The 15,639-nt window shown below is 42.7% G+C and overlaps 1 protein-coding gene across 5 annotated transcripts in view; it reads left to right on the top strand.

Moving 5' to 3' along the window:
- The window catches only part of col4a4 (collagen, type IV, alpha 4), a 141,020-nt gene that overhangs the window by 55,102 nt on the left and 70,279 nt on the right, over window positions 1-15,639 (top strand). For 4 of the 5 annotated variants that reach the window (XR_014601357.1, XR_014601358.1, XR_014601359.1 and 1 more), the window contains 12 exons: window positions 371-406; window positions 1,764-1,868; window positions 3,330-3,485; window positions 3,661-3,750; window positions 4,112-4,269; window positions 7,284-7,356; window positions 8,616-8,722; window positions 9,221-9,404; window positions 9,784-9,852; window positions 10,385-10,492; window positions 12,225-12,293; window positions 13,292-13,441. Coding sequence is in view for 1 of the 5 variants with exons in the window: in XM_084065334.1 (XP_083921460.1) it covers window positions 371-406; window positions 1,764-1,868; window positions 3,330-3,485; window positions 3,661-3,750; window positions 4,112-4,269; window positions 7,284-7,356; window positions 8,616-8,722; window positions 9,221-9,404; window positions 9,784-9,852; window positions 10,385-10,492; window positions 12,225-12,293; window positions 13,292-13,441 (1,305 nt within the window). In the remaining 4 variants the exon portion in view is untranslated. The remainder of the gene's footprint in view (window positions 1-370; window positions 407-1,763; window positions 1,869-3,329; window positions 3,486-3,660; window positions 3,751-4,111; window positions 4,270-7,283; window positions 7,357-8,615; window positions 8,723-9,220; window positions 9,405-9,783; window positions 9,853-10,384; window positions 10,493-12,224; window positions 12,294-13,291; window positions 13,442-15,639) is intronic. The other variant, XR_014601356.1, reaches the window with a different exon arrangement.

Below are 15,639 nucleotides of genomic sequence, written 5' to 3'. Positions count from 1 at the left end.
TCCCCTTTCGTCATCCTATCCTCTCCTCTTCTCCAATTTTGTCTTTTTCTCTATTGACACTGCTATTGTCTGTCTACTTAGTTTGTTGTCGTCACTGTTTGTCTCCTTCACATGATGTCATCATTGTGGGTCCATCCTGGATGACATCATCCCTGTTGTGTCCTTCCTCAATGACATCATCATTGTGTGTCCCTGGATGACGTCATCATTGTGTGTCGGTCATTGGATGATGACGTCATGTCATTGTTTGTCCGTCATGGGATGATGATATGACTGTGTGTCCACCCTGGGGTGATGTCATCATCGTCATCATCATCCTCATGTCTCTGTGTGACTTGTGGTGTCTGATGTCATCATAATGTGAATGCAGGCCACCATTGCCGGCCCCGATGCCCACCTTGTAATGGTGAGCACATACTGTACTATGTACTACAGTCATTCTGCCAGTGTTCTGCATGTGAAGTAGCCAGGGCTGTAACTTAATCGATTTCTTTTAAATAATCGATTAAGTAGATTAGTTTGATTAACTGTTGCACCCCTGCTGCACATATATATATATATATGTATATATATATATATATATATGTATATATATATATATATATGTATATATATGTATATATATGTATATATATATATATATATATATATATACATATATATACATATATATACATATATATATATATATGTATATATATATATATATATATATATATATATATATATATATATATATATATATATATATATATATATATATATATATATATATATATACATATATATATATATATATATATACATATATATATATATATATATATATACATATATATATACATATATATATATATATATACACACACACACACACACACACACACACACACACACACACACACACACACACACACACACACACACAAGGTGAACAAAATAAACTAGGTCACTTCCTGAAAAGATCTGTTCAGTCAGTTCAGTTGCAAATGCTTCGTTTCTTCCCTCACTGGACTTTCCAGCAAAAGTTGGAAATTGTGCTATATAAATAAAGTGGATTGGACTGGATACAGCTCTTCCTCCTCAACATGATACAGTCAGTCAGGCATTTAGTATCTCTGGCTGCAGTCAGTGTACGTGTACGGCATTGGGGGGGCTGAACAAACCTGTGTCTCCCCTCAGTCACTGACTGCAGTCAGTGAACGGCATGGGGGGGCTGAACAAACCTGTGTCTCCCCTCAGTCACTGACTGCAGTCAGTGAACGGCATGGGGGGGCTGAACAAACCTGTGTCTCCCCTCAGTCACTGACTGCAGTCAGTGAACGGCATGGGGGGGGGGCTGAACAAACCTGTGTCTCCCCTCAGTCACTGACTGCAGTCAGTGAACAGGACTGGGATCCCGCTGAGACCGAGATCCCGCTCAGACCAAGACAAGACCAAGACAATTAAAATGTGGCCTCAATAACAGACTCGAGACCCAAGATCGTTATTGATATTGAGTGCTTCAGCCCTATATTACTGTACTGATTCTTTGTACTTGTGTAAGCTTGTGTGTAAGCTTAATTACAATCATGTACTGAACACCCATGATTAATAACATACTATACAAACATGCACAGGCTACTTCTCAGACATTAGCTGGAGGCTGCACCATGTGTCCAGGCAACCTAAACACCAGTGTGTTTTTTAAGCAGACAATGAAAGTCACCCATAGAAACAAACTCCTGGAAACAGAACAAGTGTCACGTGTCTTTATGTTCCAGGTAATGTTGGAGATCCGGGGCCTCCTGGTGCGCAAGGAGAACCAGGAGACGTAGGGTTGATGGGGATGCATGGACCTCCAGGTCCCCCTGGAGTATCTATAGTCGGTCAGTGCTTATTGTGTGTGTATTCTGCGTGTGTGTATTGTGCGTGTGTGTGTGTGTGTGTGTGTGTGTGTGTGTGTGTGTGTGTGTGTGTGTGTGTGTGTGTGTGTGTGTGTGTGTGTGTGTGTGTGCGTGTGCGTGTGCGTGTGTGTGTGTGTTGTGCTTTAGTGAGCTACTAGGTTTGTTGTTTATGCTTTGTATTATGCTTGTGTTGACATTACCATGTAAGTGGCTCATAAGCTGCACAACTAGAAGTACACAGGGGAAACTACTGCTAGCTGGAATGACAGCGACACTTCTGAACTGGACCAAGAAGCAGACATGGTGGATTCTATAGCAGTTGCCTTTGGTTTTGTTAGGCGATGGCCCTCGATATTTATGCATTATTTTCATATTTTCATACTGATTTCAGTTTGGACTTTTAGGTGAATTGTTATACATGAGCACTTTTGAGCTCACCTGTAAAATGCCCATTATTTATATATACCCAGGTTGATGCCCATTGGGAACGATGCCCATTAAACGAATGGACAGTTATACAGTACATATTTAAGAATTTGGTTGGATAGTACACACTTTAAACAACACATTGAATGCCTTTCGAAGAAGCAAAAGTTTACATTGAGTTTTCTGTATAGATTGTGGTCTTGCTTTGCATGTCTGCAAGGAAAACTTTAGTTTGCTGGACTTCATATGTCTCAACTGGATTACGGTGATATTGTTTATAGATTTGCCTGTTCATCCACCTTGGCTAAACTCAACCCCTGTATCATTCGGTTTTACGATTTATAACAAATGCTAATTACAGGAACCTCACTGTGTTCTGTATTGCTTGGTTGAGTGGCCATCCCTTGCATTGTGAAGACATTTTAACAGCGATTCGATATGCATCACGATACATGCTTGACGATACGATACATGGACGATATTGGTTCATTCGTGGTGATACGCTACGATTCAATGATTTAAAATCCATACAGTAACTATTTAGCAAAAAACAAACTGTTTGAAACATGTGGATAGTGCAGGTTTTTTAAAGGAAAAATGTATTATTATATATATTAGTAGTTGTGGCCCTAAGCGCCCGCTTATATTGCTTATAGCAGCGGCCGGCCCTGATCCAGCATGACAGCGTGTCGCGAGTTCGACTCCCGTTCCCGACGACCTTTGCTGTGTGTCTCCGCCCCATCTCTCTCCCCATTTCCTGTCAGCCTACTGTCCTGTCCAAATAAAGGCATAAAAGCCCCCAAAAATATCTGTAAAAAGAAAAGAGAGATTACACACATGTATCGATAAACCAAGTGTAGCGATATGTAATGGAAAAGTAATTAAACCCCTCTTTCTCTTTTTTCTTCTTAAAATTGCTAAATACAACGCACAAGAACTTAGTATTAATAAAATTGATTATTTGCATTGCAAAAGGATTCGATACGATTGCATGTGACTGTGGAACCTCTCTGTCAGGTCCTCCGGGTGCGGTAGGACCTCCAGGTGAACCAGGTCCTAAGGGGACAAAAGGAGGGCCAGGTCAGGTGTTTGCAAATGGTCCATCACCTGGAGAGCCGGGGAAACCAGGCCCCGTGGGGCCCAAGGGCCCGAAGGGAAGACAGGGGACCCCAGGTATATCATCGCGCGCGCACACACACACACACACACACACACACACACACACACACACACACACACACACACACACACACACACACACACACACACACATACTATATATATATATATAGACTAATAGTTTATATTTACATTCTCTTCTGTGTGCGTGTGTGCGTGCGTGTTGCAGGTGCTTTCTGTCGTCCAGGTTCTCCAGGTGAAGATGGAGATACAGGTGAACTGGGTCCACCTGGATACGGCGGTTTCCCTGGAAATAAAGGTACCACTCAGTCAGTAATGGTACTACTGGAAATTATATCTAACAATGTTTGGCCATCTTCATCTCTAATATCAACGTCAGGTGAATATCTTTCATTCACCTGACGTTCACATTCATTCAGATGCAGATGACATTTCCCTAGTCTCGGACACAGCAGAGAAAGGAAGAGAGCTACTAACTACTGGCAGTAGAAACGGAGTGCATTGATATGAAAATGTAATTCAGTTAATCAGCTGTGTGTGTGTGTGTGTGTGTGTGTGTGTGTGTGTGTGTGTGTGTGTGTGTGTGTGTGTGTGTGTGTGTGTGTGTGTGTGTGTGTGTGTGTGTGTGTGTGTGTGTGTGTGTGTGTGTGTGTGTGTAGGCAGTGCAGGGGAGTGTGCATGTCCTCCCACTCTGGTGGTTGGCCCTCGTGGACCCATCGGAGAGATGGGCTTTCTAGGGTCATCAGGAACACCGGGGTTGCCAGGAGAGCAAGGAGATACCGGTTTACCTGGAGATGCTGGGGGTCATGGCTTCGAGGTCAGTATTTCTGGTGTGATAAAGATAATAACAATATATTATATAACAAAAGGAGGAGAAGGCGTAGAAGGATCAGAAGAAGAAAATGTAGCAAGAGGACAGTTTCAGGAGAAACGGAGTAGGAGGAGAAGTGGATAGAAGAGGAGATAGAAAGAGAAGAGAAAGTAGCAGGAAGAAGATCTTCTATATCAGCATGGTTTAAACTTAACCCCTCTGGACTAGTAAACTGGAATTGAGTTGGCTCTGTATTTGGACAGATTTTTTCCATCTACACCAAAACTCTTCGGCAACAATAACAACAGCTATTTTCGTCTAATGTTCCCCCCAGAATATGGATGCAGGGGTTCAAGTGGTTAAAAAGGAACAAGCATTGCTATTATGTATTATTACCTGTCTCTGTGTTGCAAAGGTGTTTTTTCTTGTCTCTGAATTGTCAGCTCTTATTTACCGTCCCAACGCATTCTCACTCCCATTGCATCAAATAGGTGACGAGTTGGGACAGATTTGACCATGCGTCACTCGTTTGACGTGATGGGACACCCCATTGCGGCGCATGTTGACAACGACATGATGATTTATGATTCTCTGCCTATCGTTATGCAACTCAAACGCCACTCTGGAGTCCGCACCTCTCGGCACGGCCACTCACTCACCTAATGGGTCACTCAGGGGCGTCTCACAGGGCTCAAGTCCACTTCTGACGGCACACCTGCCTTGTTTATTATGTTTTATGAATCCGAATCCGATTTAATTTTTTTTTGTGCAAACTCCATCGTTTTTGATTGTTTCCAGAAAGAGAAATACAAAAAAAGAGGGGGGAGGACAGCACAACACTACTAAAGCTACTTTATAATAGTACTGCAAACTGAAGACTACAGTACTATTACTAATAACTATTACAAGCACCTGCAAAGCAATAATAGCGTTTCTCAAACCAATTGTCCTCAAAATCCCGCCTCCAGTCATTGTCATTAGCCCTGAGACGCACGTAAGGAGTGCTCCTCATGACCACGGCACCAGGGCCTGCCTGCTCGGCCAGCTGCAGGCAATAAAGCCTCATTTATGTTCCATCGTACGATGGTGTCGCGCGCGGAGAACTGCCGAGAATAGCAGACCTACAAACAGTCACCTCCACGGCGCGTTGTGAACTTGTATATCTCACCTATTCTTGGTGTGCAACACCGTTGCACGATGAAGTATATATGTCTCGCTAGGGACCGCCTGTCCAGCCTACACACAGGAGGACGTTAAATGAACCAAAACTAGCTCTCCCCAAAACAACAGGTTTGGGGATCTATTGGGAATTGATGACATGAAACTGGCACCTGCACGTCTCAATGTTTGTAAACAAGTAATTGGTCTATAGTCAGGTACAGTACAGCAATACTTGTGAGAGAGGTGACTGTGAGCACGCGAGAGACATGGGGATGAGAATCATCAATAGCATCCATCTGCAGGATGGCAGACCGACTAACGCAACGTTAATCTGTCAAAAGAACAGAGGAGAACCAAACGGTTTTCTGCTGCGGAAACAGATCTGCTTGTGCACTAAATGAAAGCGTGCAATCATTTACGGGAGCAGAATAATAATACGATATAATGATCATCATTCATTACCACGGGTGTAGAAGACAAACTAGGGTTAGGGTGTTCAGGTGGGGTGGTCGTCGCCACAGGGTGTCGGCAAGAACACATAGAGAACAGTCTTTGGCCTTGGTTTTATTCCAATCAGTCATACAGAAAAGGTGCAGGGGTCATACAGGAGGTGCGTGTGTGGTCTAAATGGAACAAACAAATGATAAAGAACAACAAGTGCTTAGTACTGTACATACAGTAATGAATTAATAACAGAATACTGCTTGCTCTACGACCACTGTTAGTTAAATCCATAGAGGCATATTAATGCCAAGCACAGTAAACTCATAGTAACTGAACACAATAGCATAGAACAATTACATACTGGTATGAACACATCGCATATTAAACCCAAAACAATCTCTGTAAATGCATGGATTTCCCTTTAATGGAAGCAGCCATTTTGTACAACACACATGGCTATAATACTGAGGAAAGTTCTAGAACTCAAATATAAATCTCTGTTTATTTTAATAGCTGCCCAAACATTACAGCACCTGAGAGGGAATTAGCCTGTTGTCAACTGAACAACAAGGGAAAATACACCACTGTAACTTATACATCTTAACTGAAGCAACATAAAGGTTACTCACTTTTAGTACAGAGACGCACACATGCAAAACCACTGTTCAAAACTGAAACTAAACTCAGTTGAATAACAAACAATGTTCTTTGCCAGAGGATGGCAGCTTTAGCACATGACTAGGCTTATCTGTCAGTCTCTTCCTCTATTAAGTCTCATGTGAACTCGCGGGGTCTCGCGAAATCTCGCGGGATCTTGGTGATCTCGCGGGATCTGAAGAGGGTTCATAGACTCTATTTTACAACGGGGATGCAGGGGTTAATAGGTGGACGAGTTGGCAGTGCTGCTTCGTCCTGTAGCCTAAAATCTCCTTCAATCTTGAAATGTCAACTTAATAATGGCTAATTCTTTTTTAAACAGCCATTAATTTTCTGCACTATCGATACCAGTCGTGCTTTCTCCTATGAAAAATGAAACCCTTGACCAGATTAACCCTGGCATCCCTATTTTGGGCAATGTTCTTTTTACTTTTCTTTTCTTTTTTATAGTGATCTACAAGCTCTATGCGATGAGCTTGTAGATCAGCTGTAACAAAGTTGAGCCAAATTGCATGAGAGAGGGATATTGAAAGACGAAGCAACACAGTTCACCTTTCGATCTGTCCCTCACTTTGGCTTCACCTATGTTCAGAATGCTGCCTAAAAAACTAGCTGCAAGAGTGTTGTACTTCATAGAAATATGGTGTAGTGGGCCTGGACTCAAAATGGGGCTTGCTAGGAGTTATTTCATGTAGCTAGGGTGTCATTTCCTGTCTTATTGTTGCCGAGGTATGATTTCTCTCTATCTGTATTTCTAGGGTCTCAGAGGTTTCCCAGGCATCAGAGGGCCACAAGGTCAGAAAGGTGACCTCTTCATCATGGATATCAAAGGTGGGATGACCATAAGGACTTCTGTCTGTGTTTCAAACACTACTAAAGCTACTACTACTTTATAATACTACTGCAAACTAGACTAGACTATTATTACTAATAACTATTACTACAACTAGTAATACAAACTTGTATTACTTCTACAACTTTAAAGCCATTCTGTGTAACATTGTTTTCAGTTGTTTTATTTTGGCGACACGTACTGGTAGCTCTGTGTCATTACAGCGTTTGTTGATAGGGAAAGAATGGTGAAAAAATGAATCTTGCAGGGTCCTAGCGCTAAAGGATATTTTGGATCGCAACAGAACGTCGCCAGGAATGGTATTTATTAACGCTAAAATACATAAATAGATACATATCCGGTACATTTCTGGTGCCTATGTCAGTGAAAGATTATAACCAAAATAACACAGCACAGTAAGGCTTTAAGCATGCTTGTGTACACATAGCGTGTCCAACACCTTCTCACTCAACATCAATGACCGAACGTCAGATTCGGACACGAAAGGTATCTCTTTTGTGTCAACGTTTACGGAAGGCCGAGTCACGTGACTCACGATGTGAAAGAGAGCAAGGTGATGTTGCCATTAAAAACATTGAAAACACCTTCAAAACGAGGCAAGTAGACTTGATGCGCACCCAATTGAGGTCACAGCCGAGCAAGTGCCTGCTTCTGCTGACTCAGTGACGTTTTAGTTGCGTGGGCCTACCGATGGGGTTGGAATCTGTTATGATTCTGTCCTCATCAACATGGATATGACGTTTGGTCAGATGTTGCCCAAGCATCACTATATTATGAACTGGGCATGAGAAGGTAGTGACGTGTCATAGGTGTTTGGGGTATGTTCTCACATTTATAAATGTACAGTACATATACAGTATAGTATGTCCGTGTTAATCAAAGTGGTCTTGCAGCAGACTGCAGGTGTCTGTAATTCTCCATCACTCTCTTCTGCGAGCCCTTTTTTTATGTTTCACTGCCCTTGCAGTTTGGCTCAGCACCAAAATCGGAGGATGTGTGTTCTTGAGTGTGACTAATGCCCCCTACACACTGCATGACATTCATGCTTCACACTAAACACATTTTTTTCTTGAAATCGGGTGGTTTTGTGAATGTGTGTGTGTGTGTGTGTGTGTGTGTGTGTGTGTGTGTGTGTGTGTGTGTGTGTGTGTGTGTGTGTGTGTGTGTGTGTGTGTGTGTGTGTGTGTGTGTGTGTGTGTGTGTGTGTGTGTGTGTGTGCGTGCGTGTGTGTGTCCAGGTGAGAAAGGGGAGCGAGGCCAGCTAGGGCCCCCAGGTAGACCTGGCTTTACTGGGAGGAGAGGAGGAGATGGCACACCAGGGTCCTCAGGGGACATCGGCCCTGAGGTATATGGACACACACAGATCACAGTCAATTTACATCCTATTCGCTTTACTACCTTTTGAATCTTTTGAAAACATGTCTCTGGAAAGAACTCCTCCTAGACCGTCTGTCCAATTTCAGACACATTTCAGATTGTGAAAATGTACTAAAAAGAAGTGAGGTGTAATTCTTGACCGCTTTATACTAATGCAATGAAACATAACAGAAATGTTTGTCACATGATTCTAAGACTGACTACATAGTTTAGCACTCTGTAATACTATTTTCACATTTTGGTGAATAACTAATGAACAGTTTGGCTTAGGAGCTAAATAAGCCACTTGCTCTTCATCACAAGTTGTAGCCTGTGTTTAGTTTTCTAGTCCCTGCCCTTGGGTGTCTGTTGTGTCAACCAATTTTCCGTTATATCAGATCAATAAAGGCCATATTTTGTTATCTTATGATATCACAATATTCCAGGCATTTTATTCTGGTTTCTCACTGTTTGTTGTTATTGCCAGGGTGACAGTTTCCCTGGATTTCCTGGAGACAGAGGTTATCCAGGGTTCCAGGGACTGAAAGGCTTAACGGGACAAACGGGGGACACAGGCCCTGGCCTGGTTGGAGCCGTGGGAGAGAGAGGGGACCCTGGAGACCCAGGACCCGATGGACGTAATGGCAACCAAGGATCTAAAGGAGTTCAAGGTAAAACAGGAGTTACATCAGTTAGATCAGCAACATTGCAATGAACCAATAGTAAGGAGTACAAGGATACAATCCTAGATCAGAGACATCACAACAAACCAATAGTAGGAAGTACAAGGGTCAGATCCTAGATCAGCTACATTACAGTGAACCATTAGTGAGGAGAATAAGGATCCGATCCTAGATCATTGCTATTGCAGTCAACCAATGGAGTGCAAGGAGTGCAAGGATTAGATACTAGACCATACCAAAGAGATGATAAATAAATGTAAGTGTGAAAGTGACAGAACTATAATAGAGACGGAGAATAAAAGTAGAAGAGAGCTGAGCTGATCCTGTGGTCTCTGCTATCTATTAAACAACGTCAATATTTTTTCAGGGGAGACACTTCCTTGTGCTCCCAGAAGCCCTGGACCCCCTGGAGAAAAGGGACAAGCTGGAGAGCCAGGTAAACATGAATGCAACACATCGTGTCAGCGACTTATCCTGTAAGTTAACGTTGAATTGACGACAGACTGAATGGTAGACACACACGCACGCACGTACGCCACACACAAACACACACACACACACACACACACACACACACACACACACACACAGACACACAGACACACACACACACACACACACACACACACACACACACACACACACACACACACACACACACACACACACACACACACACACCAGGTAGTGGCCATGCAGATATACTGTAGTACAGTAGGTTGACACAAGCCAAGTTCAAATACTGCATTCACACAACAGTCTTGAGAAAGGATTCTGCGCCGTCATTTGTAACTTTTGCATCTTTATCATTACTTTTAATATGTTGCTCCTACTCATAGCTGTTTCTGCTGTAGAGGTAGTATCGTGTATGAACATGGAGTAGGTAGCCTATATTTAATAATGTCCTGTCCGTCTGTCTGTCTGTCTGTCTGTCTGTCTGTCTGTCTGTCTGTCTTGTCTTTCTGCAGGTCTCCAGGGGGAACTAGGTCCACAAGGTTTCACAGGCCGCATTGGGCCTGATGGAGTGAAGGGACAAAGAGGAGACAATGGTCTGCCCGGACCCTCAGGACCCCTGGGTACCACCTCGAACATGTCAATTTTATCAGTTCTATAACTGATCAACCTTTATGACTGATGTTAATATTAGTTAGCTTGCAAATAATAAATAACATTTGGCAAACATTAACTTAGTTCACAATCAACAAGTCTGTTTACCTTTGCAACTGAGTTCAAAGAACATCGTCACTTGAGTGTCTAGTTAAACGGGGTGAGAGGGGAACGAGAGGGTTTCTATACACGAATCCACGGCGCGCTGCCCTGCGCGCAGCCATTGCTGCGGTCTGAACGCTACGCGGACGTAAGACCGCAGCAATGGCGGCGCGCAGGGCAGCGCGCCGTGGATTTGTGTATAGATATACAGTGGGTGACCATTGACTTTGAAATTGAAATTGAAAGTATTGAAAGTATATAAGGCCTATATTATATTAATTTCTCTCTCTCTCTCTCTCTCTCTCTCTCTCTCTCTCTCTCTCTCTCTCTCTCTCTCTCTCTCTCTCCCTCTCCCTCTCCCTCTCTCTCTCTCCCTCTCTCTCCGCCAAAAATAGACTAAAATGTTAGAAAATAGAGTTGCATCGCGACTCTTTGTGAGCTTGTAGATCAGCTTTTTTTTTGCCTATTTAATAGCCACGCTGAAATTGCATCTGAACAAATAGCCTGCCTTGATAGACCCCCCCCCGCTCAAAGAAAGAGACACACGGCATAAGTGCACACACAGAAAGCACAGAACGTATGACCCCAGTATATATTAAATATATATATATATATATATATATATATATATATATATATATATATATATAGGGCCACTGAACCACCACCACAGAAATACAATTTGTCAATTCAAATGAGCTATTGGCAAGAGAAACAAATACGCTTATTTTCCCGTCTCGTTTTATCAATTAAGACGTTAAAATTAAACTAATGTTAAGCGCAGCATCATGCTATATAACTTTATTTGCTTAATATTTTGCTTAATATAAATGTCACATCTTGTACTGTAAGCAACAGACAGGATCTTTCTCTGTCTTTCTAGGAAAAACAGTGCCTAAAAACCCCAAAACAAACAATTTTGCTATTCAAATGAGCTATTGGCATGATAAAACATACGTTTACATTTTCCAAAGCAAGTGTCAAAACATAATACAAAAGTGTAAAGTAATGTATGTACAGTTTGGAGAGGATATACAGTAACTAGTAACAAATATATTCTTGCTGTCTGCTGTGGGCTGTAGGCAGCTGTAGGCAGTAGACCGCTGCTGCCCCTAGTGGCACAGAGTGGAAATCATACATGCCCTGCATGAAACGCATGAGAAGAATGAAAAAAAACGACAAAGTCAATGGTCACCCACTGTAGGTGTCCGAGGAAGCAGCAAATAGGGAGCAAGCTACTTGTTCCTACTCCGTTTTAGCAGCCAGCAACGAACAGAGTGACACATACGCTTGCAGCTGTAACGGCTACTAGTAGCCACATTGTTACGGAAGTTGGGAAGGCAAAGGCAAATCAACATTAACGGGGTCATTCTTTTTCTTCCAAAAAATGAGCTTTAAGTCTAATTTATGCATGACGGTGCTGTGCGTTGAAATTAGTTGACGCAACGTGGTGGCAAGCCGGCAACGCGTTATTTATTTATATATATATCTATACGTGCATATTTGCCCTCAATTCATTGTGTGTGTGTGTGTGTGTGTGTGTGTGTGTGTGTGTGTGTGTGTGTGTGTGTGTGTGTGTGGGCCTGCGTGTGACTCTAGGTGCTGTTGGCAGTCGAGGTGATTCAGGTAAAGATGGACCAGAGGGCGACAGCTTTGATGGATCTCCAGGTACTATTAATATAGTAATAATAGCATATTGATAAGGCCGCCCCAGTGTAGCGGTTAGAGCACACGCCTTTCAAGAGGATGGTCGTGGGCTTGAACCTTGCTGGGGTTGACGTCAGCAAGGGCATGCGGTCGCAATGGGTTCCTAACGCCAAATCAAATGGGTTCAGATCTGAGCCAAGTCTCCAGTAGGAGGCGCATCTGAAGTTTACAGACGTAAATACGCATCACTTCCAATCGTAATAAGTTGATCATTAAAAACATTTAAATAAGGCAGGCATGCCGTCAGAACTTGAGCCCTGTGAGGCACGCCTAAGCGAGGCGATAGCCAAACAAATACCTGTGCCAATCAGTGCGATGTCCGCTCCGCACTGTTCAAGTTGCATACCGATAGGCTCGGAATTATAAATAATGTTTTGTCAACAAGCCTGTCATGTCTGACACATGGTCAGATGTTGCCCAACTCGCCACCGTATTACGGGTTCCTACACAGCCATTGTGTGAACCGTTATCAGTCACTGTTTTGATTCCTTTGCGCCTGGATAAACTCCAGTGTCTCCTCAGCCAAGAATTTGACCACATCTACAAGATTGTACCAAATCCTCCACAGCAAATGAGTTTTAATGCTGACTTTCCTCCATGTTTGACATGGTGAGTTCTTTTAGCGTTGAGGCCACTTATCCCTGATTTGAACTTAGTTGCACACCGGTGTTGCGCAACAAAAATAGCTGATCTACAAGCTCATAACATGATGTGTTGCAGACCGGCTATTTGCTTGACATGATTTGCAACCAAGTATAACTCAGGCTTTACAGTGACAGTTCAGTGCACTGTGTTAACTAAGGCATCTAAACACAGAAATTACAATACAATTAAACAAGACAGACTAAAAGCAAAACACCCACAGAAATGTTATTTTCTTTGGTGGTATAAACCTCTGTTTTATCAGCTGTCCTATTTTCTCTTCTAAATTGTTGACTCTTGTTAACTTTGTCCTCTAGGTTCTCCTGGTCTTCAGGGCCCCCCAGGGCTGAAGGGTCCCCTTGGGGACTCTGTGATTGGGGCCCCTGGCCCCCTTGGCTTCACAGGGCCCCCAGGCTACCAGGGTCCTAAAGGAGTCCCTGGACCGCCTGGTCCTGCAGGATTAACAGGTAAATAACACGGTCAGCAAATAAACAAAACCTATAAGCATGATCATGTTAAAAGGTTGATATTAGGTATTGACCCATACATGAAGGTATATACCTGTATATAGTATAGCTATTTTATTTTATTTTATTTTATTTCATATAATTTAAACTGGGAGCCCATTGAGGAAGAATTAATTCAACAGATAATAGAAATGTCAGTACAAAGTAATGAATCAAAGTATAAATCAAACAAAACAGACACATAAGTCTCTTGAGACAATGGAAGCGCTGACAATTTGAACATTGTAAAGCGGATGTCCCCCTCTCTTCTGTTTTGCATTTGCAGTCGCGTAAATAAATCCTACGTAAATCACATTAGTCAAAGAAAGCCTATCTAGCTTGCTGCTTAGCAAAAATGGAAATTCAAAAATATTCTCAGCTTTCAGGAGGTGCAATTACACACTCAGGGCTCTGGACTAACTTTTTAATTGGTCTGCTGTTAAGTTGGTTGCACTGGTGCGGCTAACCCTTTTAGTACTTTGAAGCCAGTTCCAGGAATGTGGAGCAGCAAATGAAAAGGTGGTCTTGCAAAACTCTGACTGAATACACAGGACCTCAAGAACAAGCCAATTTTGATTGAGTAGGATAATATTATCATACTGATGGCATTTTCTAAGCGCCTTGAAGGGGGTAATGTCTGCATTCCGACATCTCACTACTCCGACTAGTGGCTTCCGCGTGCGGTTAGGGTTAGGTATAGGGTTAGTTAACGTCGGAAAGGCGACATGTCGGAAAGGCGACATGTAACCGCCTTGAAGATAAACAATGCCAATGACAATTTTGTATTTCAATTATGTGAAATCACCGACCACTTAATATAGCAACGTCAGCTGTCATGTGGGTTAAGTCATTACTGGTCAATCTCCTCTGAATACATAATAGAACATCGGTGGAGATATCTTGTCTGGCCTGCTCGTGAACAGACATGCAGTGCCTGGTACGGTAACTAACCTCATGCAGGTGATTGCACTGCCTTGGACTTTCCACATCATTTTCTAGATCTCTCTCATCCTCTCCTGAACATTGGGCTGAAGTGGTTCCTTCAGTCCGGCTCGAAAGACCATACATTGTATGATAGAATGTGTTTAGACTTTAGATCAATAGGTGTGGCAGTAATCACTTCAGCGTGTCAGCTCAGAAAACTATTATCAAAGCACAGGTGTGTGAAGAAAAAAGGAATGCAGAGTCTAGGGATTCAGTTTACACTGTTTATACAGTAGGTGTGTTATGTCAGGGACGGCTATCGCTATGTGGTTGTCTATCTATGCCTACTCTAACAATTGCTATGCTAGGCTGAGACGACCAGTGTTGGGGCAAGTTACTTCAAAATAGTAAGTTAGTTACTAATTACTACTCAAAAAAGTTACGTAGTTACTACAATAGTTACTGTATCATAAAAGTAACTAGTTACGTTACTTTTGTGTTACTTTATTTGCTGTATGTGATGTATAATTTTTCGTGTGCACAAAATTACAACTCTCAAATTTCGTCTATGGTAGCGCACATGAGAGAGAGAGAAGACTCAGTGAACTCAGACACAGACGGCAGTGACACCAAAAATGGTGACCTATTGAATCTAGTCACTATAGAGTCAGTCTCTCAAGCCAGACAATTTTCAAATGCTTCGGAGGCATTCGGAGATTACGTGAGACTACTAGCCTGGTTGCAGACAAATCTGCCATTGCAAAATAAATTGCCCTCGGCAGATTGGGTCTGGCCCCTCTCAATAGAAATTGGATTTCTCTCCCTCCGACGTTGTGAGGGACCAATAAGGGCCCAGCATGCAAATATGGGGCGGGTTTATCACCAGGGGCATTTTTTGAGTGGTGCCAACCACTCATACACTTGACCGTGTGTGTGGGTCCGTCCGTCTGTCCGTTTGAGCACAGCCTCAACAGCTGCAGCTGATTGCAACACAAAGATGCAACCAGTTACACTAATTAAACACAAACAGGAGTGCAACACATGCGCCACTGAAAGACATGCACACACACAGGCTGGCTTCATGTGCACGCGTGAGTGCACACACACACACACACACACACACACACACACACACACACACACACACACACACACCCATCTGCAATTTGAGTAAAAGTACTTTAAGTACTTTTAAAGCAGTCTTAGGCTAATAATAGCTTGATGAAATGAACTCA

This window comes from Gymnoscopelus microlampas (genome assembly GCF_963454915.1).
Source record: "Gymnoscopelus microlampas genome assembly, chromosome: 8".
In the NCBI taxonomy this organism is placed as follows: Eukaryota; Metazoa; Chordata; class Actinopteri; order Myctophiformes; family Myctophidae; genus Gymnoscopelus; species Gymnoscopelus microlampas.
Note: the sequence above shows the minus strand (reverse complement) of the source record. Positions and strands in the feature narration are given on the sequence as shown.